A 24086-nucleotide genomic window follows, 5' to 3' on the forward strand; every position below is an offset into this window, starting at 1 on the left:
CTACGAGGTGAGGACGTTTTCGAGTCTTCTCCTATACTCATGGCATTCTGATTCATGTAAGAATGATCTACAGAATGGAACTAACCATTCTGTTGCTCGACTTCTTGTGTGATATTCCAGGACAGTTTGGATGATCTCCCTCAGTATGGTGGGGAGACTTCTGAAGCCCCAGAAGGAGATCGTGAGTAGTTGATCCACATACTATCATTCCACTCTTTGCTTGATCACACCAAATGAATGAACACCGTGGCCCAGTTAGCTTGCGGCCTTCTACAGCCTTCTACAGAACTTACGTAGAGATTGCTCCCTCATCTTCTCGGAGAAACGGCTTGTTAATGGTTTTCGCCTTTTTTTAGCATACTTCAACCCGTGACCAAACGTCAGGAGGAACATAGTATTCTGTTAATTACATTGACAGTCACATAGGCCATTATCGTCATCGTGAACTAAGGTCCTTACATGTACTTCCTCAAGTCCTGTTAATTCGTGGCCTCTAATACAATCAAACTAGTGAAAGCATCAGCGTCCCACTACCGTATCAAGTCGAACCAACGCGCACGTATTTGCAATTGAACACAGGAATTCGAGGTTGACCTAATAAAAACATGCGATATCGACCGGCATGCAAATTGGAGTCAAATCAAGGCTGCTTCCACTATCACTGGACTCAAGAGCGTCTCTCGAAGATATTCGTATACAACCAGCCTCCTCCCATTACCTTCGCGGAGCTGTAGCTACCAGATGGCGAATGAACCACTACCAGAGGTGTTCTAGTAAGACTTCAGTAACGGTCAGGTGGTACACTATCCCCCGTAATCCCGTCGTTGGAACTGTTAAAATGCTTGGAACATCCCTGACACTTGAACAGCAGATATATTCCATCACATAAAAACACTTTTTTTCTAATAGAAGCTAAACACGCGGGTAAATCTTGCTAAAGAACGGGACTGGCACTCTCAGTACTTAGCTGCCATGCCAACGGAAGGAGGAACAAGGGCTGGGATACTGCCTGAGTGCCCAAGCGTAGACAGGAGCAGTCGAGATGCTGAGGTTGGATTCAAACCACGACCTTCCGGTCCGTAAGTTGGTGTCTCAACCACCGAGCTATCGCGAGCGCAAGTCTACGAGGTGAGGACGTTTTCGAGTCTTCTCCTATACTCATGGCATTCTGATTCATGTAAGAATGATCTACAGAATGGAACTAACCATTCTGTTGCTCGACTTCTTGTGTGATATTCCAGGACAGTTTGGATGATCTCCCTCAGTATGGTGGGGAGACTTCTGAAGCCCCAGAAGGAGATCGTGAGTAGTTGATCCACATACTATCATTCCACTCTTTGCTTGATCACACCAAATGAATGAACACCGTGGCCCAGTTAGCTTGCGGCCTTCTACAGCCTTCTACAGAACTTACGTAGAGATTGCTCCCTCATCTTCTCGGAGAAACGGCTTGTTAATGGTTTTCGCCTTTTTTTAGCATACTTCAACCCGTGACCAAACGTCAGGAGGAACATAGTATTCTGTTAATTACATTGACAGTCACATAGGCCATTATCGTCATCGTTGTTGCCAAGTCCAATGTGCTGACACTGTAAAAATAGCTGCCTGAAAAACATATCAGCGTGCTCAAATACCATCTATCAACAAGGGGAAAAAGCAAACGAAAAAGAGGTTTTGTGCTAGGTTCTGTGCATTAAGGTACCGATAAGACTAACGACCAAATAGCTGAGCGTGAAGTGATGCCGTCGAAGTTAAGCGCCATTAGTTGTCGTTGTCATGAAGAGGCCTGAATCCCCAGGACGGCCGTCGGTGTCGTGTTTTATTGTTGAGTGGACATTAGACAGCATTCGCAAACCTTGCTTCTGCGCAACCGTGGTTGGTGTACCTCACGGAGCCGTCATCATTTAAGTGGCCTCAAGCGTCATTTTCATGGTGATTTTAAGCGGATAATAATCAAAGGCCTTTGCATCCAAAATCAACTTTGCAACTCCATCTTTCCTAGCTGCTTGTACCTGTAATTTTCCGATAAGCTTCTTTGTAATATTTACCTCTTAGTGTGCATGACTGTTCGCCTAAACTGCGCTTGAACATCAGGGACTTTCTTTATCTTTTTAGACACCTTTGATGGATATATCCGTTCTGTGAATGGCATTAGATGGCTCTAATTCTTCGCTACATACGACGGGTTTGTCAACTCTAGATGTATCTGTGGTCACTTCCGGAGACGACACTTCACGGTGAGTATTCATTAGCTAATGCTTACCTGCCTAAGGCTATTTAGGCCGTCCGTTCCAGGCCGGCCTACATCTGTCTTGTATAGAGGACACTGCCATGCGCTTATACAGTTATCGCAGAGACCTTCACAAGGTTTTATCAGATCTGTCCTTGTAAACTGAGTACGCCACTTGGGTTTTCACAGTGAGGGCTCTTTGTCATCGAAAATCTGATTGTGATGATTTTGTAGATGTTGAGTTAATGAGTGGTTGAACGCACATTTGTATCACTGACAGCTGTCGGACCCCACTTGACGACCCCTAATTCATCACTTTGTGCTTTTGTTGGAGTTAGTTAGGTGTTCTTGGAGCAAAACGACTATCCGGCCGCACGTACCAATCCCTGTAATGTCATACAACATGTGGCGGATGGAATTCGGGTCATATTGACGACTGTCTAACCTAATCCATCCCCTTCTCGGCGGCTCCCATGTTGCAGTTCACTTGGTTTACTTTACCCTGAATCTTACTAGGGGAACCTGTAACGGTAGATGGGCATAACGTTCGGATACCATATTGCGGTACCCCTGCTCATAATGAGGGTGTATATAAGTAATTCCGATTCATCACCATACCCTACCCTTATTGTTCTCCGATCCGCAATACGAAAGTGGTTGCACAGTATTCACCAGTTGCAAACTCTGTCTAGGGAAATAGAGATGAATCTTTGTCCCTTGTTCAGTTGCTCAGTGGTCACCACATCCGGTAATTTGGTGGGTGGCATCGCACTCTGCCAATAGACAGTAGTTTGTTCAGAGCGGATATTTTTTGCCGGCAAAGGTAGTGTAATTAGTCTATCATTAAGACTGGTGTTAGGTGGTTTGGTAGAGTGGTTGAGAATCAGCAAAATTCGAATATATTCTAAAAAGATTCTGAAGATTCTAAAAAGATGTGCAAAAGGCGTCTTATTGCGCGTGTGGCTCGAGTAAGCCGTTCGTCATTGAATAAGTGCACAGTGAAAAACGGTTAGTTTTCAGTAGTCTTGAACCTTTCTCACTCATTTTTCCCAAACTGCCCCTTATAAACTGTGTTTAATTGTACATTAGGCTACTTTCACAAGCTTTTCGAGGGACTTGTTGTTATGAGGTCGCCCGATCCTGAGGACTATTCTAAGACTGATTGCATCATCTTCCCCTCTACTCGACTCGACCTTATAGTTGCAAGTTCACATCGTTGTCCCGCAGTTGACCTAACAGTCCACTGATGTTGGAATTGGACGGCCCATTAACAATACATTGGTCACAAGCCGATCTTCGTTTCTCACAATCTTTCTCTGTTCTAGGCCTTGTTCAACAGCTTTAGAGCCCGCAGCACTGAGCACATTGGAACTACAAGCCCGAGGCCTGGCAGAAAATTTAGATCAGCTCTTAGGTTCTGTCCATTCTGCTTTACATCGAGTAAGTGTTTGTCTGTTTGTGTCAACGAAATGATCTCAGTGAAACTAACACAATGTCGATTTATCTGGTTCTCGAAATGTTCTAAGTTTCTGAGCGCGGCTGTGCACGAAAGCTCGTTTGCGGCTCCTTTGGAATTAGCCATGTTCGAGGCTCACCATGTATGACTGTTCACCGAGATCCCATCTTGTACTGATGATATTTTTAGGTAAACATCACAGGCGATGAGTCCACTTGAAGTTTGTTTGAATCTCCCAATTCGTAAGCTGACACCGGGTTGCATGTACAATAGCTGTACAACCTGGCAATCAAGTAATTTAGCTGATTGATTGAGATCGGTGACTGCATCTACCAGATGAGTTTCAAACAAAAAACGAACAGCAAACCGTCACCGAATTTCGGTCACCTTTGTCACACTGTGATTACTCTTATTTGCAACTTTAGCGCGAAATTGGACGTGTGTGTAGTTAAACACGGATCTACGAACTGAGATGGTGTTAGTAATTTGGACTTACTCCTAACCACTACAGTGTGACGCTCCATAATTTTACATCACCAACATGATTCACCCTATCGACCGAAATAGAGCATTGGTTTGGTACTGTATCTGAGATTACTCGAAACAGAAAGATTGACAGTGATTACTCGGCGTACAAAAACTAATCACTCAGTCCATTCGACCATTGTGTCGAGTATCAACGGGGCGATTTCTGAATTGGTAGCAATTGTTTCTTGATCGATACGTTAACCTTAGCCGTTTTGTGACAGTCCTCGAATCACCTATTAGACTTCCCATTTTTTCCACACAGATCTGAGTACCGTCAACCGAGAAAGCATAATAATGCCCTGATTTCGCCTTGTGAAGCTGCTTCTCGTATACGAACAAACAGTTCATAACACATACTACTGTAATTTTCCAGTAGTTTGAGCTGTGCATACGTGTCCGGTGTCCTGAACCATATCAACGAAACGAAGCACCGTTTGACTGGTGCTTTCCATCATAGATATGATTGAGAAGGTTCACGTTCAGTATCCACGATTCTTAGATTCAAACTGCCTTCCTGGTTAATGGCATGGTTTAAGTGCCCTAGGACACCTTAATTCATATAGGAACACATTGAGCTTACTCAATGTATTTCGGAACTAACAAGTTAAGTAAGTTAAGTATATCCTTGGCTCATTACTTGTTCTGTCGAACGGATAAAAATTTTGTTTCTGAGTATCCTATTCACATTTTTCGTGTTCTGTCTTCTATTAGATGTCTGAACTCACTGTGGAGTGCGTTTCCGTATTCGCGAACTCCGTTGAGTTGACCTGCGATTCTGTTGATGCAAGCATTAAAGTTAGTTTACTGTTATTAATTTTTTAAATATGGCCGAATATGGTCAACAGAACTGAGGTTTGTATTTATACTGGTTATTGCAGTGGTAGTAGAGGGGGGGAAACACAACATTTTTGAGCGGCTTTTTTAATTGCTGAATGTTTCGGTCACCTCAGGTAACTTTAATCAGGATCGAAATGATAAAACCAACTAGACAACAAAACGTGTACCAGTGTCGAAAAAGTGAATACTCTCATAGGCTGCTCTGATTACTCAAGTTCATGTTCGGGCATGTGCGTCGTGTTGAGGCTGAAAAAGCGACATTTGCATGTTCTTTTGTTTTCACTTCTGTTCGCTCGTTTTTACACGTTAGGTGGTTGGTGACTGTCGTTTATTTCTACGCGTGCGAGTTGTTGCATTTTGTGCTTAGTGATGTTCTGTACACGGTGGAAAGCTTTAATGGTTTACTCTATCTTAGTTGAACAGTACCTTATAAGCTTTTGTCTGGGTATCAGCTGCAGTTAACGAGTCGTCCTTTCTGTGAAGTTGCACGTGCATGTCTTTTGCGTTCACCAATTCGTACGCGCAGTTGTCCGCTAGTTTTTTCTAGTTCGATAACCATGTGACATGGGTGTAGGACTCAACGTATCAACTCGCAGTATTGTATTTCATTCACATGTAAAGTATTGTTTCGTAATATGTTCGACAAGGCTTAATGGTTACCTGTATTTTATATATCCTTGTAATGAGAACCATGCATTCCGATGATATCTAACTTATTGCTCATGTCACCGCATCAGCGTGAAAGAACCAGAACTGGAATTGTCGATAAACGGAACCAATAAGATTTTGCCTGATAACCCGCCAACAAACAATGCTGAGAAGACGTATCTACCTCGTTTCACTAATAAAAACAATCGAATCATATAACATTACATCAAATAAATAAAGACAAGCAATCCTGTAGTAAACATGAGAGGATGTCCATGGTTGGAACCACTCCTGGCTCCTGAGTCGCCCTTGTGCTCAGTCATTAGAACGAGCACTGCTTGACAGAAAGCTGTTTTTTGTTTTAAGCTATCCTGGTAACTTTGGTAAAGTGTATCGGTGACATTATCGCGCTGGCTTGACAAGAAACTTGGTGTTAATATGTTGGTAATTGATCAGGTGGCTGTTGATCTGTTCACCGAGCTTGGCAATTGATTTGCAAACGTTTCGTCACCATTCGAGGAGATATCTTCAGTGCGCTGTTGGTTGGGTAGTCCCTCTCTTCTTGCCTGCGTTTGTATGGTTTAGAAAGAGCGGCACTTGCGCTGTAACCTGATTGGCCATTGACAATCGTCCTACTTGGATTCTAGTTGGTCTGATCTTAATCTGTGTTGCGTTATGGTTTGTATTTCTTGCTTTCCACGGCCACGCTACTGTTGAAATTGCCGTCCATTGTTGTCTCCTCCGGTTGGCCCGTTCGTGATCTGTATTGCCTCGTGATCGGTTCTCTGTTGTTTGATTGGTTTGTGGTGTACCTTCTATTTTTAGTATTTTGCTGTTCTATTGTTTTCTCCTTTGAGTCCTTGTTCGGCTCCGGGTTCTGTGGTTCTGGACTTCCCTTATCCTCAAAGACTGGTTGGCAGGATCGATCTCAATGCGTCTGTTTACTGCTCCATCGGTGGAGTACCACGCCTCCATGAACTCGCGTTCTTTCTTTGTGCTTGCCTGGTCCAGTGTGTTGACGTCATTCCAATCAACTATGTGTTCTTCTCCATATTCGTGTCCAGAGATGAGAGAGGGTCGGTCGTATCTCCTAGTGGCGAGCTTGTGTTTGTTGACTCTGGCTGAGAGTTTCCTCTCTGTTTGTCCCACACAGTGTTTTTCCCAGTCGTTGCATTGAATTTTGTAGACTACATTTGTCTTTTCCATCGCATCAAGTATCCCATTCGGTTTTGATAGTGCTGTTCGCGGCGTGTCAGTCGGTCTGTGGGCAACTTAATGGCATGCTGTCGTAGTATCCTGGCGGTCATCTCCGAAATGTGTTTGATATATGATAGTGTGATCGTTTTGCTTTGTTTTGGTGTTAATATGCAAATTCCCAGGATGCACAAGTTTTCCGATTTTTCACCCCTGTCGTATATTTTGATGGACTGGTTATTGACGTCGTGTGATGACTGATCGATATCCCCGGTCTCTTTAATAATCATCACTTTACTCAGAATATTTTTGTGACGTTGGCGGCAATTTCACACAGATTCCAAATGACGTCATTAACAGCACTCTACTGTCACAAAGCGAATGATATCCTGAAGGACGACTGTAACTCCCGGTTTTGGACCTTATTTTAGCGACCGAAAATCCACTGTTAGAGGCTGTGGCTCATTCACCTCATGTAAGACAGAGTGATCGTGAAGTGCCACTGTTCACTCATGCGGATTATGCATTCAGACTGACCGGGTCAGGTCAGTTTCCTAGTGTGGAGATATTGAATTGATAGTCCAAGCTGTCTGCCGGTCAGTTCGACAAGCTCACCCTCATAATGAGGCTTCAGACTGGGTTGTCCGTCACCTGAATGTTCCTGTCATATCTTGTCGACGTGAATCACCTCAGTCAGGTTAAAAACAAGTAATTGGTTACGCAGGGAGAGCAGAGTCTGAGGCAGTTATTGACATATTTTTTACTGTTGTACTGGAAAACACCGGGGTTTTGTGTCCATTTCAGTACCCTCTTTCTCTAGAAAGCACAAGTAACCAGTTCACCTTGGCCGGGAAACTAACGTGTAGTCCAAAACTTCTGTCTCCTAGTGGCTACGAGATAACGTGGGACTTAAAGTAAGCTCAGGTTTGTGTAAAGTAACACTACTATTGGCTGATAACAATGCACATACGACCAACGGCCCTTCAGGCAATCATCAAAGCTCTTCGCTGCGTATTTTTGTAAACGAACTCTGTTATCTAATCATACAGACTAATTTCTTTTGGTCGATATTCCATTTAAAACAATAAGTAACTGCACCCAGACGCCGGCCGGCATCAGGTGCTGCATAACTAGCCAATGATGTGCCAGTCGCAAACAAATATATTTCGGTATACAACGTAGTATGCAAAAAACGATGAATATGCTATTTGTACGCAAAGAAAAAACCTCATTGTTCTGCACAACCGAGATTTCAGATGTTTTCACGGAGTCTGTCCGTCGACTTCTGGGCATACAACAGTGATGTATGTTACCCTATCTCACCTCTCTCACAACATCTACAGGGCTTGGGCGCGGAAGCTAGTCAGCCTTCTAATCTGTTATGACACATCCGTTTTCGCTTCTCTCATATTTGTGGCCACAGTCCTCTTGACTCACACTCCACGAACCAGCTTAATGTGATTCCCGCACTCCGTATTCCACCGTATCAACCGTTAATTTCCTCGAAACTGTCTGCTTGAATGGCACCCCGTGTTATGTGCGATCAACATCTTCGATAGTGATATATTTCCAACAGTTTTCTGCACCTGAATTCCCAAGTAGTGAATGAACTTCTTATTTGATCCGATCTGAAACAGCTAAAATAGATCAATCTACCTTGCTGCTGGCCGATTTACTTGCCTCCTGCTTAGTCAAACGCCGTTGATGAAGCCATACAGTTCTTTGAGGAAAACAAAATATTATTCTCGGCTCTCTTCAGGGCTTTGGATTTTGTGCTAGCAGACTCTCGGAATGTACCGCTGAGTTTCGATGCCTTCTTCATCATGGGAAATCCCTAGTACGAGATGACTCAAGTGGTTAGCGCGCGAATTGACTGACCGGGAGGTCCATGGTTCGAACCCGACCTCTGCCTCTCGAATTCCCCTGTCTATGTTTGGGCAACCTGGCAGTATGCCAGCTTTCGTGCTTCCTTCCGGTGGCATGACAGTTAGGCACCGAAAGGATGACACAGCTGAACGATTTTTTCTAGTACGTTTCTCTGATAGGCTGTCATATCCTGAACGATCAGAGGATGATCTGGATACCTCTACGTAACTTGCTTCCTTCCAGTTTTCGTCATTACTAAATGGCTGAATCTACTGTTGTTGCTCCAACACATTTTATCAGTAGTCGATCGGAGCACCATTGGCCAGACATACCTAGTCGTTCAACTTCGAGGGCCCCGTTGATTTAACTGGAAAAATTTTCTCAGTGTGGTCTCGCGTGTTCACTATGATATGTGCGACATACACAGGTCCCTATCGCGAGTAAGCCGTTTAAGTTTGACAATCGTGGTTGCATTTAGACATTCAAGAGAAAACTCGTTTGTTGATTATATATTTCGTCACACATCTAGAGGCTGCTCTGCATCCTGCCAGGGGAGACGTGGCAACAAGATCTTCATCTTTTCTATCCTCATCATTCCCGACTATCCTCGTTCTCTCTAGTTTGGAGCAGTTTCATGTCCATTGACTTAAACTGACAAATCGGTGTAGTTGCTCGGAATACCGTGAGACTCTTCCTATTCTTTTGCCACTATCTGTGGTTCCTCTTCCCTGAGTGATTAGAGTATCTCCGATTAGGCTGGCACCTTGAGAACACCCGTTCTGTAAATTTTTAGCGTAGCCATTCATACATACCGTCCGATCCATTTACGCAATATCCGGTTGGTTCGAGACGCCCTAGCCATGTTTTGATTCACGTACAGTGTTTCCGTGTATCTTTTTGTACGAATGTTTGCAATCAGCACTGTTGCTTCGTTACATGGTTCGTGTGTTTGGTGCGCACGGAAAGCAAAATGTGGCAACACGAAGCCTGCAGGTGCCTAGCAAGGTTCAGTGTTACATGTTCTTCTATCTAATAAAGCGTTGCAATGGTAAATTCCTTCATTAATTTGGTGAAACAAGTCTCCCTTTGGGACTGTGCAGGAACCGTGTAGGATACTTAGTGTTGCGAACTATTGATAGATAGTGGTAGAATAGCAGAGTTTGAAAAACCCCGGTCCATATTCATCCTGTGTGTAGTTATGTCCTGGCGTTCGAACGAACGTGATTTGTTTATGCTCGGCTGGTACCCCATGGGAGCTGAAATGCAACACAGTTGAGAAGTTCTTGGATTCGGGCTGTGCGTACTAGTGGTGCTTCAGTGCTTTAGTTTTTACAACAGAATCTTCAAGTGTCTTTTAGGGACGATCCTTTTTTAGTGTGTGTTATTCAAAGGGTGCCCTAATTATTTCATCCTTGGGAACCATGTCTCGTACGCCATAACGTTCGTCAAACGAAAACTACGTTCTTTCTCAGGTAGTCTGTGATTTAACCAGTAGTATTCATATGAGCTATAGAGATGAAGTATATCAGGACAAGCAGTCCGCAACTTGTGCCCTGTGATGCCTAATTCGCAACCCATAATTGTTGTCTATTGATTAAGTTACTCATGACTCCCGATAGTGCCAACTAATGTTCATGTTTTTTTCAGAATACCTATGCCTTGATGGCAAAGTGTGAAGAACTGTCAAAATCGATGGCTCAGCTCATACCACTGGAAAAGGAAATGTATCCTTTTCGAAAAAGTTTGGTGACAATCGGTAGACTTATTGCTGGGCAACGTTTCGCTTTTGACACAAAAGCTTCGTCAGGCCAAGTTACTAGGTTCCGAAGTTGATCGAGATTTAAGGCGGAAGGAGAACCAATCAGCTAAGTCAAGCTAAATCTCTGTTGGGTGTCGGCCGAGGGATTTTAGTGTGTTAGAGTGGTTGAACAAGTGTTGGGTCGGTGGGGAAACCTACATGTGTTTGGGTCCTGCCTAGGGTCTAGTTCTTCTGGTTCGGTTCATTTGATGGTTCCTCTTGGTCTTCGTTTGACCCTTCTGTTAGTCTGTGTGGGTGAGCTAGTGCTAAGACAGTTGTGTAGGAGGGATGCTGTGACCTTTGGTCGGTTGGGGTTTCCACCCCTACCCCCCGGTTTTTTCTAATGATCCTAAGTGGATTGACAACCACACCGTCACGTGTCAACTCGGCTTATCTAAGACCGCTTTCCATACGCTCACTAGCTCCACACCTTCGATTCTATTCACGCTGTGATGCTTAGTGATTTCCACCGCCTCGGCTATCAGCCGTTGTGGTGTGAATCGCAGTCCCCACCAAACTTTTTCGAAAACGATGACTACCCAATCGGTTTCAAGTATTTTCCACGTGATTGAAATGTATCCTTTCTTTTGTAACTCGGTTTCATATGGTTCATTTTCAGTATCGCTTCACAATTTGGACAGTTCAACAGTTAATATCGTTACGGGACCATTGGGAAGTACATTCGATTAACAATGAATAATAATGTAAATCCGTGGGCACTAAAGATCGGATAGCTCTTGATAAGTTGTCCTGTAAATTTTGGGTGGCTCAGGATCGAGGTGGATTTACTGACCGGAAGGTCCGTCGTTCAAACCCGACCTATGCATCTCGACTTTCCCTGTCTAGGCTTGAGCAACCCTACAGTATCGTAGCCCTCATGCTTCCTTCGGTTAGCATGGTAGCTAGACACTGTAAGGGTACTACAGCTGAACGATTTTATCATTTTTCACTGGTCCTCATTTGTAATTTCAAGCACCTACTTGCGTTCGGTTCGACCGAGAGCTTCTAACTCGATGTGCTGATTCTATATGGGTGCTGCAACTATCCCACGGGCTGCTTCCCCCAGGCCACTAGCTTGTCCAGATTTGTGGAAGTAGCGATGTTCCCTTCTCCCGAGGAGGTATGGTCTAGAAAATGTCGGCCGTAAAAACCTCACACTCTGGCTGCCCGGTAGTTAGCCATGACCGCCGGTGAGTTAGCAAATACGGTTGAAGTGCCACCAATGCATACTATAAGTCCAACGCGGCTCCAAAGACATGTGCTGTGCGTAGTAGAATTGCGGTTGAGATATGTATGACGTACTCTTTGAACCCTCAAGCTAGGCTAACGATGCGCCCAGGCGGATCCGTTTGTTGAGGCATCATCTCCTGGCAGTTTCCCCCGGGAATACCCTGCTACTCACTGCCTGGCAGGTCAGACTTTTGAGCCTACTACCTTATGGGTTAAAGTCTTGAATCAAACGTTCAAGGTGGGGTCGACTGGAGCCTCCGAAATCACTGCTATGCAAACGCGATCACATGATCAATAGATATTGTTAAGATCTTGGCAGGTGCTCGGAAATCCACACCAGTACGCAATGTGTACGACGGTGCACGCATATCCCTCAACCGTCGAACAGCGAGCCTCTAAAGAGTAAGAGTCTTGGTAGATGGTGAAAGCTCAGAAGTAGGAGGCGGGTTTTTCCATCAGAAACAGCCGAGCCGTATGCCTTCAATTCGATCGGCTGGTCAAAGAAATCAATTGTCAGGGGGACGACAAGTGAAGAACACGGTCCGACAATGTTTTCGCAAAGACATTGGTTTAAAAGATAGTACGAGAAATTTAATCAGTTTAACTGGTTCCCCCAGTGACATCATACACTTGGAAAAGGAGAAATAAAATGCGAAATATCCATTCTGTGTGGAAAGTCACCAGGTTCGTATGATTTGAATTTAGCCTTATTCAGGGAAGAAGGAGAAGCTCCGGTATCCTATCTGACAGAAATTGCGGCGCTGCATGAGGTGAAGATAAAATACCTCAACTGTTATACTAGCTTTTGGGAAGAGTACGCGAACACAGTAAAAGCTATCGTGGCATTAGACTGTTTGCTGGGTGCTAGAGTGTCTCGTTGTTCTCCGCAGATGTACTGAACACAGAGACATTCATGAGAATCAGGCACGGCTCCGTCCTGCAAGGTGGTACACGGATCTCGGAACAGTTGCTCTGCTTCCAGTAACCAACAGTTCCAGCCTGTGCGACTCAGACTCCTCAAACGATTGAGAACTACGGAAGTATCTGTAACAATTGTGCGGCTTCATAACTTCCTGACCCTCTTTAGCCCTGTACGCTAAATTTCGTGGACGCGTACTTGTCTATAGTGAATACCCGCCTGTGCTCATCACATCTACTGATGTCAGGCAAAGTTGTCCCATTGTTAGCTTTGTCATCGGGATGATCATGAAAGACTGACCCTTTGCTCGACATCTATGTAGTTGAGATGGTCTCAGGGCGTTCACTCAGAGGTATCAAGTACACATAACCTGACGAGGCGAAGGGGGCTCATTATGCAGTGGCCACACCCCAAGGGTGACGTGGTAGTCACCTTTGACACCACTTGCGTAAACGGTAGTCAACATTTTGGATTCATCAAATCCCAACTGCCTGAGTGCGGGGGCCGGCGGTAAGGCTCTTGCAGATGGTGATCCAAATTTGGTTCCAGTGGTGTCTACCGTGGGCATCCATCCATTTAAGGTGGGCTAACTAAGTCAATGACAATGCCAATGTTGTTGAGGATTTAAGGCGAGGCTTTATGCAATGAAGAACATATCTTAATCATCAGAGGCTGTTGGATTGAAATTCCCATTTCTGACGTGGTAATGGTATTTCTGCCATATCTGATAATTCACCAACCATCAAGGTCAGCCGTTGAGTAATCCGTTTGTGGTTTGTAAGATTGACCTTTTCCGACCCGTCTCATCTGGAAGGAAGGAAGAGCCGTCGCGCCAGCTTGTTAGAAACATTGCATCACTAATCCTGGTGTATTCCGAATTGTTTTCGGAAAAAAATGAGGTGATTACAATCCATACGTTGCACTGGCTTGCTGACCTTCTTCGTTCGCCAGTCGAAGAACCTTTTTCGCACAACCACGCAAAGGGTGGAATCGAGTGAGGGGTGGTCAAGCAATGACTTGTCCACGAAGTATGAAAGCCATTACCAGCAAACTTAGCTGCGCTGGTCATTGCGGTCTTCCTCAATGGAGAAATCGAGACAGGAATCATCGATGCTTTCAGACGTTAGCACGTGGCGTGCTTGCCTCCAAACTATCATCTTCAATACTTAACTTTTTCTCATCTGCTCAGTGGAAAGTTCACTGCCACGCGCGCCAACTATACCGTGGGCTACTGCCTTCAATACATAGCCATCTGCTTCTCTTTTTTTTCATAGGGCGGGGTATTGTACCATGTACACATGGCTCACAGCTAATGATGACAACGCTCGCTTGTATCTGCAACTGCATACTGAATACAGCGCTTGGATAAGCCAGGAGAACTGAGAGGCTCAACGCGCCGAAGTACGCTATAGGGCTATAGGGTGCCCAAACAATGTCCGGTATCCAATCCGTGTGGATGCGTAGTGGCCAGGATACTTGGGTTGCGGATAGCACTTGGGTGGTGTTCGACTAAAATAACCCACTAGAAATCATGCGGTCCTTTTGCCGTGCAATTGGGTGTGCAAAGACCAGAAACACTCGAGCAAATGGCGTGTTTATAAGGCCTTTCGTTGAAAAGAAACGGACTTATTATTGCATAGTAGTCAGCTGAAGTAAACAGTTATGAAAACACTTTAGGTAACGTTTCCATACTTTGGGTTGACAGTTAGTGATGATGTTTCAACAGCCTTCGTCTGGCTTATCTTAGTATTTTGAAAATCTCTGGTCGTAAGCCTCAAAAGATCCACCTACGCACAGTGGAATCCCGTGGAGGCTGTCTGAAGAAGACATAGAACAGCGTTCCACGTCACTCATGACCCGGTTTGTGAGCATCTCTAATAGGGTTTAGTTGCCCCTCCTACCCTTTGCAATGTTGTTTGGAGGGAAATTGTGTTGTCTCCGGTAGTTGTTGTATCTCACTTGTTTGCTTAAGCCGTCCATTGGCTGTTTATCGACCGGCTTCACTGTGGTTGCATCAATTCCTTGACTGTCTGTTCGCTTTCAGTTCTGCCGTCAAGTGCACGCTGGACAGGTTTGAGGACGTCGTAAAGAACGCGTCCAACTATTGATTGCCGAAAACTCCTGTAAATTCATCACCAGACGGTACGTGGAGATTTACTTTCCTGACATACGGAATCAACAGCCTTAAGAACTCACACTCCTGTGGGCTGAATATGTGAACCATTTCCTTAACTCGTTTTTAAATTTGAGTCCTCAGTCGCCCTGGGTCTGTTGGCGACGTATCAGTTTCTTTCTGTTATGCTGTTTGCTGTACACTTCATATTCTTCCTTTGCAATACAGAATTATCTTACTTTGACCCCTATTTCTTACAGGGATAGCTGATAACTTTAATTGGTTTGTGGTAATCCTAATTCAAACTACTCATCACTGCAGGGGGGCCCATTAGCCGCACAATGCTTTTCGTTGCAAAACCTTTGCGAGTGGAATAAAACTTTTTGCGCCAAAATGTTGCATTTTGTTGCGTATGTGCTCAAACCAAAAATCATCCTAATCTATTTTCACATTTTCGCAGCACTGAAACACTCATACCCCCGGTGGAATACTTTCCTAGCATCCTTGAGACCCCCGGATGCCTAGATGGGGCTCAGAAGTTTGGACTCGTACTCTGAACTCAATTGGTCAATCAGGGACACGTCGTATCTTTCGAAAATTTAATTGCATTGGGTGAATACTGAGCGCCTCACTGCAGCACACAAGTCCGCGAATCAAGCACGCTTGTGACGGTAAAGTTCTTCGTCATCAGTCGTGTGTTCATTATAGCACCTAAGGAACATGCTCAAAGTGTGTGCAGCACACTCAACAGGGCGACCTTATCTGCGCCATTTGTCAGTAACATGGGGGTTGACAACTGACCTCCAAACAAGCCGAGACGAGTCATCGATCGGATTACCAGGTTGTGCCTCGAGGATCACTAGCTCCATGGTGTGCGTCAGCACCACTGCTGGCTGGCTGTGTGTCTGCCGCTCGGTAGGCGTTCAATGTAGCGGGCCGGCTTTTCGGACATAAAAAAGGACCATATTAAGTGTTTCTTTACTGTGTCGTACATGGAAGCTGAACAGAACGTTTGTTCACCTTTGGCTTTCTCGCCGACAAACCAGGGAATTTCTTCTATTTGTTGAGGTCAATGCTGTCTGATCATTTTCGGGATACACAATTCACCGCGCACAGTGGACACCCAACTTCCTCTTTTCGACTATTCACGATCGTTGTCATTACTACCGCGGACGATACGACCGCTGTGGAACAAGGGTCTTCGCCATCATAGGCGCTAGGCTTTTCCTAGGCTTTTCCTTATCCGGTGTTAAGATTACCTATCTTCGATGACAGGAAGAAATCTCCTCACATGATCTCACAAAAACCGAATTCACTACATCATTCAAACTTTCTTTTGAGAAGCCGTCACTCAGGTCAAAACGTGACCACCTTATGTGATTTCCGTTATTGAAGAGTGAGTCGCACTGCGTCCTGTCTAAGCGAGAGCTAATCACAGTTGTGATCAGCCGCTCGAGGCCAAACAACTGAGTGCTATTGGACAGAAGGTCCCGGCTCCGACACCCTGAGTTGCGTGAGATGTGCGATGGTGATGGATCTCAACAAGGATGAAGGATCTGTTAAGTGCTCCTTGGCTTTTCAGCATAGATTGGTATCACTGACAGGGCTAAATATATTTTGAACTCAGCCGAATTTCGCCATTTTGCTAGGAATATATTCAATTCCTGGTTTTCACGTCAAACGAACAGAAAGGAACAGTTCCATTTGCGTGCACCGGCGATACATAGTCCTGTGGAGCGATGGACGTACTTACTTTCCACAAGGAATGCGCGATCAGGTCTGGCAGGGTCTCTGGTGGTACCTTCTTGCCACACGACTCATCGGTGATTAGTGCCTCTTGCTGGGTAAAATACACAGGGCAGTTTATGATTCAAGATGGTTTATCGGATGCCCCCGCTAATTACTGGTGGTTTAACATCTCACGCTGCACCACATATTAGGTGGTGACATTTTCTGGATCACATGCAGTGTGTAACAGCTGACCCGTCAAAACAGGAAACTGTTGAGGGCAGGTTGTTAATTCTATTCACTGTATGGGTCAGTGCAGATCAAGTTTGCTTGGAGAAATTGCGTATTGTTAAGTGGCTAGAACCGTTTCAGCCAATGATCCACCCGAGGTTAGGAATGTCGGGTCTGTAGGTGCGTCGAATGGATATAGCGATACCGCATCAACCCGAAATTAGAGTGCATGCATCAAAAGATGGACACGAGCAGTCGAACATTTAGCACCAGCTGATTAGTGGTTGAACACAACCGTTTGGTCACGGGGAGTTGATTAGCAGTGTGATTAACTCTCACTCAGACAGGATACAGCGCCGCCAATAATTCGATAACGGAAACCACATCACGTGGACACGTATTGACTGACTCCTCGAATGACAACTTCTCTGAAGAAAATTCTGCTCATCTTGCGAAGTCGTTTTTCTTCAGAGCTACTTATTGATCGATGATGATGTGAGACTTGGTAGTGTTCAACAGAGATTCCTTCCTGCCAGTGAGGCCAGCTGCGAAGCCTAGAAGCATTGTACGACTGTTTAATCTTCGCTGAAAATATTACACAATGCGCATCTCACAAAATTCAGGAGGTTCGGACCCGCAAGCTTCACGTTGGGAAATTGTTAACAATGGCGTGCAACATGTTTTCGTGAGATGCCACGAGTACTAAATTGGTAGTGTTTATACGTAAATTCATCCTTTTTTTGAGTAGTTTTCTCTCTTCTTTGTGCAAGTGATGGTGGCTCAAGCAGAGGAGGATTCAACGTTTTACCCAAATGTGGGACATAAAACCAATAAAAGTCTCGAGCTATCTTTTCGACTCGCTTTGCAGAACGGGTTCGTCGTGATCTCTGTTCGCTTTTGGTTACGCTGCCTGCCAATCGATGTGAATTGCTTTCGTGTTGTCAGTTTCTATCCCAATTGACTGACTGAAGTTTCGAGGGTGTAGGCACCACGGAATGACTGTGATAGGCTAGTTTTAACTTCCTCCTTCATCCATGTTTATTACTTTCTTCGTATCAAGGCGCTTAGGTAAATTTTGGTTGTAAGCTTAGCATCTGTGTTAAACACTGATGCTATGTTGTTCATGATGATGATACCACATTTGTGGTGTTCTGTTAGCCCTGTTTCTGATCCATTTATATGCTTCTTGCATCCCATTAACCTGCTCAGGACCTCGGACCAATGTTTTCGCGGATGATAATTCATGCTGGTTTTTCTTTTCCTGTGGCGAAGAACTACTACAGCTCAGCAGTATCGACCCGAGCTGGCTCAATAACTGCATTAAGTCAACACTATTGAGAGATGGTACGTGAATGATGCACGGTAAGATGTGAAATGAGCTATGCTAGCAGCGCTCACTGCCGTTTGTCCGATACGATCAAATGAAAACTGTATATTGTCAGGATCGCTAGTCCTGTTTGATACCGGGATCTCCATACCAGAATCCGACGATACCGACGGCACAGGCAAATCTCTCAAAGACGAAATGGTGAAGAGGCTAAAGAAAAACCGTGAACTCTAGTGGACATCGAAAGATCGGGAGATTGAAACAGCCTTGCCCCATATCAACTGATACGATCTCCAACGCTCGGAATGCAATGGGCAGTGAAACGATAAGTGAAAAAGGATACTCATAATTCATTCGCGAAACAATCGACTGGAAAGATGGATCTAACACTTCGAAGGGTGATCTAGCTGGCCCCCTGCAACACAGCCTCTGGATGTAGTGCATGGAGATAGGGCGAATGGAGTGTAAGGCCTAATCGCCCTTCGGAAGAAATATGGTACGAAATATCCGTAGTGAAACGTGCATTCTCCTGGACCAGACAGCCCTCTTCAAAGAAGACGGAGAATCCCTGATGACCTATTTAACAAATCTGATTGATACTATATAGGAAGCAGAGAAAGTGCAAGCAGATTTGTGCATGTCGACAGCTATTCTGATCTTCTGAAAGGGTACACGCACGCTGTGCGAAAACCACTGTGACATGAGCCTGGTAGTTATGTTATCGAAGGTGCTCCGTGGTCTTGTCCTTCGGAGGCTAACTGAACAGAGGGTGAGAAAGATTCGTGGAAACCGAGCTGGGTTCTATCCCCAAAGGAATGCTTCGATTACGTTTTGTTACCATACGACAGATTCTGAAACAGCTACAACCAATAATGTGGCCTTCCTTGACTTGAAAGCTATCTTTGGCTCTGGACTGTCGGGTAGAGACTCAGGATGTCTCCCATAAATACTTCCTTAAGGAACTGTGCACTAACTTCAATGAACGTGTGAAGGTCAACAGAAAGCTGTCAGTTAAATCCGCTGAATCAAGTGGTATCGGGCAGAGCTGTCTTGTTTAACTTTTCCTCCGCAACTTTGCCACTGTTGTGGTGACGTACTCCCAGCTTCTAATGCGTGTGGGGTTGAAATGCTGATAGGTTGTTTGCTCACAGTTATCGAGTACGCAGAGGACAAAGCTCTTTTTTATCTGACGCCATCTAAATGCTGGCGATAGTAAATAATCTAATGCGGCATTTTACAGTGCGACAAACCAATAAGGTTTCATTTAATTGTTCCTCTCTTAAGTAATACCTGGAAAATGGAGGGACGCTAGCGGATCAGAGACGGATTATACGGTGGATGGGAAAATTCGAGAGCCACTGCACTAGAGCAACCCCCAGCACCGGTCATAAGGATGCCGAAAAATTCTCGACAGCCTGCGGTCAGTTTCCTCCTTCTTTGGGTCCATCGGGTGGCGTAGTCCTCAAGTTTTCGACAATGCCATGTGCTAAACAAGTTCTTCGGCTGGGACTCAGTTAAGTCTGCCGTATTTTGTGAACTGCGGCCAACTTGGGTTCAAGTGGAACATAAGGTGTTCCATCAAGAGATGGCTTAGTGGTTAGAACGATTTACGGACCAAAAGGTCTGTGATTCGAATCCGATCTCTGTCTCTCGACTTCCCATGTCTAGACTTGGGTAACCTGGCAGTATCCCAGCCCTCTGGTGACATGGCAGTTAGGCACCGAAAGTTAGCTCAGTTTTCAAGAAAATGTACTGCAGTGTCTCGAGTGTCATCTCAGCTGACAGCCTTTGTTCAGCACATTCGGCTGAAGAACAGTAGGAACGAGAAATTCAGATAGATTCAACTGTGTGTTTCATTGAAACCAGCTTAATTTTCGAATTAGTGTTTCACGAGACCTTCACCACCTCTTATTAAAATCCTTCTTTGAGTAAATCCAAAAGAAATTTCGTATACTGTGTTTATACCCCTGATTACCCATTTGATAAAGTACAAAAACAATAAAAGGCTATATATATATATATATATCCTCTATTGAGCCAATTTCGGGAATGAAATTTTGTCAATACTTTGAAAACTGACCGAACTACCAATTCAACGTTTTTTGGAAGCTTTCCTAATGGGTTCTTCTGTTAACCGTCTCAAAACAGCGGACAACTCACTATTTGAATCCCGGTTTGTTATCGCATTCCCAGACTCACTAGCTGGCAAGTATTCGGTCTTGTTCATTGTACTGTTGTGCACTCCTGGGTATTCATAAAGAGGCCTCAGGCATTTCCTTTGCCAGAATGGGATTTCTGAAGAAAATCGTACGGAATATAGCCGGATTGACCGGCTAGACTGAAAATCCAATGGTGATCGTAAAAGTTCCACGATCGGACGGAACACTTAACAACGAATTTATCCATCATATTCCACCACAGTGAAATACGGCAAATGGTGTGTTAACATGGTCATCCTTCTTTGTACGTGACCTGGTACAGTTCACCACAAATTCGCTTTCATAATGCAGGTTTCCTTTGGTGGGTCGAAGGAGTAGTGATCAGCTGAACAGGTCAACCGAATTTAGAAAATCCCATCAGGCTCTTGCGTAGATATGTTCTGGTTTCTTAGAATTTTATTTCGAATAACATCCACGAAAAAACTGCGGAAAGTACCATGCATTATTCTGCGTGTTGCGCGATCTACTGTCCCATGATTTCAAGAAAGCGTCACCTTATTTCATTATTTATTTCGCCGCAGAATGCTTGACCTGTTGTTCCAGGTTATGCGCACTATTCGGTATTTCTTCAACCGAGTGTCGCTATGCAGGAGCGCCGAGCAGACAGGTGATGCAATTCAGACCTCTATAACTGGCCAGCTCACTGCAATATCCATCAAATTAAATTCTCATCTGACGTTTCCGTGATTACTTATAAACTCGTGGGTTTTCCGCGCAAGCCAAACCCCTTATTATACAGAAAAAGTGGTTTTGAATAAAAGGATTGTACAGCATATCTTTGGGCCCTTATAATAGATCTGAAACAATGTGACCAACGGGGTAGGCGTGAAGTATATCGATCGTCACACTTGTCGTATCGATCAGTAGTGGTTGAACAAGGTACTGGACACAACGCGTGCGAAATGGTTAGAGGAATATGAGGACAGCTTCTATCAAATAATGGGCTAAAGCTGGTCCCACAAGATGGTCTCACATGCCTCCATCGCTGTATCTGTCAGTGAATCCAGTGCTATCACGCTGCCGAGTTACATTCCGTATAATCACCCATCCACCAAATGGTTGATCAACACTTTTAGAAATGGAGCCGACAACCGTTTGCTTGCCATGCTTAAGGAAAGACCAAATCTGTTTCGACATATGTTCCAAATATTCGACAACCCGTCCGAAATAATGGCAGACCCGTGTGATACAAAATGTCTGTATAATGGCACGGCTATTCTCTACTTAAGACCATTAGGATTAGCCGTTTATATGAAGCGCAAAAGTGCTGTTAAAATACTGTTGAACTCAAACCTGTGCAAGCCCACGGAATATAGTTACGCCTCAGATGTATTTGTGCAGTTGCAAGGGTACAACGGAGGAGACTTGCTAGAGATCTTACCTCCGTGTATCGCAGTAAGAAGACAGTTTCTGGAAATCCTACCCGTTCTGTTTCAAGTGACTTGTGAGAAATGCTTATCGTGCTCACCTCGCACTCCATTTTCTATACGTTACCTGAGCAGGCGAATTCAGCGTACCACGGTTTATGAAGATATATTTCACTATACCACTGAGTTGGCGCCGACAGATCGATACATCAATGTCGTCAAAACTCTGAATGTGCTGATCCATCAATGCCCTGGTTTTTACTCCCCAGGAAAATTGGATGAAAATAAAAAGTCGCATACGTACTCCCTTCTCCGTCGACTACTTCACACAGCGATTTACGTCGACCGAGAATGTCGGATAGGTGGTCCTCTAATACAATGCATGGAGCTCCTTTTGAGGAATGGGCATTTCCGACCCGGAGCATCCACGACTGGTAGACATTCAACAGCTCACTTGTTATTTCTGAGTTTTAAAGATATCCATACATGCTGGAATGAGACAAATGAGTGGACTCGTGATTGCTACATCTGTGCAGCACTGTTGTTCTATTTGTATGCGATTCTTCTCCAGAAAGCGAGATCCAATATTTTCGGACAGGCCGGAAGTTTGCTGTTTCGAGTCCTGAATGAAACAAATCTACTAGATAGTGTCACAGCAATGTATGTGAAGGAATTGGCCTCTGCTCTAGAGTTCATTAAACAACAAGACATCGTTGGTCGAGACTATTCACAGGACAAGGCTCTTGTCCCGGTAAGGAGCAAATCAACTGTAGAGCGCGGCGATGAACGGAACATAAACGAACACCGAACTGTAGAATCCAAGGTTGGTATTATGATATCATTTACTCGGTCGGTTGATGTGTTGTCGCAAATTGTGGACGAACTGAGGGAAAGAAGTAAACTAGCACATATAAAACAAATGCACATTCCGAATCTCACAAGTTCAACCAGAAGCGGTCTTAATAGGTTTCCCCAATCGAAATACAAATTTTATTTTTCTCGGATGACTAGCGTACTCCACAACGGTCAAGTTGAAAAACTAAAATCCGGAATCAGACAATCGCTGCAGCCTAGCACTTTCAAGATCCAAGATATGGTGAGTAGGGTGGATGACCCTAAGCAAAAGGTTCAGTTACTGGGTAGCATTTGGATGAGCAGGAAAAACTTGGAACCCCACTACACGGGCAGACCAGTGTCCTCTACGGATGTACCAAAGTCTCCTTATAGCTTTCTAAACCAGTCGGTAGCATCACACAATTTGATGACGGATACCGATTCTATGAAACAGCCCCAGATGTCGACAGATGGTGACACAAGAGAACCAGAGTCGATCGATGGAGAAGTTCACCTGACTGGACAGCAATCCAAACTGTTCCAGACTTATCCGAACAATAAAGATCCTCCTGGACACACATACACATCATCTTATTCTTGTGGACCCATTACTGATACAGTATCTTTGTATAACGATGAAAAAGTCGAATTGGGAACAAGCGATGTTAGACCCATCAGCATGAAAATACAAAGAGCTCAAAGTCAAAAGGATTCAGGGGACCAAGTATCGCATACCACCTATGATGGTCCACGTTACGAAACTGTCTATAGGAAAGCTATCAGTTCTCTAACAGTTAAGGATCCAAGCGTGGAAAATCTGAGTATCCGGGACATCGATTACCTTATAGATTGCATTACGACCAGCGCATTGGCAAATGACAAGGAACTAGACAGTGAATTTCTCGATGAACTTGTGAAGAACTACATGGACCAAGGACTATGTCCTCTGGAAAAAGTACAGCGACCAAACAGTGTTATTGGAACCCAAGTGTATTGTGACCAAAACCAAAATGTTCAGTCAAATAATGAAGAGGTGTGGGTTGATAAAGCAATGTCAACCATCGTCAATTGCGACGGAGAGCACCTGGCTCAAACTGGTGATGTGGAAATCAAATTGCATCCTGATTTGAACAGTTCTACAGTCGTTCATCACAACAAGACAGCTGGTGGATTACGGGCATTTGAATCAATGTCACCAGTTTGCTCAAAAAATTCCTTAGAAGGTGTAGGAATGAAAACTTCCCACGGGTTTTTATGGTCTTGTGTCAGGCCACTCACGCAGCTGAATCATGCTGTTAGTGTGTTAAAGCAGCATATTTCTGCAGGTAAAAAAACAACTGGATGTTCAGAAAATGAAGTGATCCAAAGTGTGGAAGACATTGGTTCGCGATGAATTCCGTTGTTTGTACCAAAATTCAAGACAATCTGCTTTTGACAATGTTTCCGTCATCAATAATTCAAAATAACAGGTTTGTTACAAAGGCAGTCAGCTATCAGAAATCTGACCAGAATTCTCATTCAGACACTCATCTGGATTAGGTAAAGTAAAACCCTGTAAATC

General features: G+C 44.4%; 1 protein-coding gene across 1 annotated transcript; it reads left to right on the forward strand.

Annotated features, from left to right (window-relative positions):
- Positions 1 to 2113: 2113 nt before the first annotated feature.
- Positions 2114 to 23849, forward strand: T265_12989 (hypothetical protein; the record flags this gene model as incomplete). The annotated part of the gene is made up of 5 exons (XM_009166603.1): positions 2114 to 2237; positions 3556 to 3670; positions 4926 to 5009; positions 10407 to 10483; positions 21401 to 23849. Coding segments are annotated over 5 exons (2817 nt in total), but the record flags the coding sequence as incomplete, so codon positions are not given.
- Positions 23850 to 24086: the final 237 nt, after the last annotated feature.

Source organism: Opisthorchis viverrini, assembly GCF_000715545.1.
Source record: "Opisthorchis viverrini unplaced genomic scaffold opera_v5_28, whole genome shotgun sequence".
In the NCBI taxonomy this organism is placed as follows: domain Eukaryota; kingdom Metazoa; phylum Platyhelminthes; class Trematoda; order Opisthorchiida; family Opisthorchiidae; genus Opisthorchis; species Opisthorchis viverrini.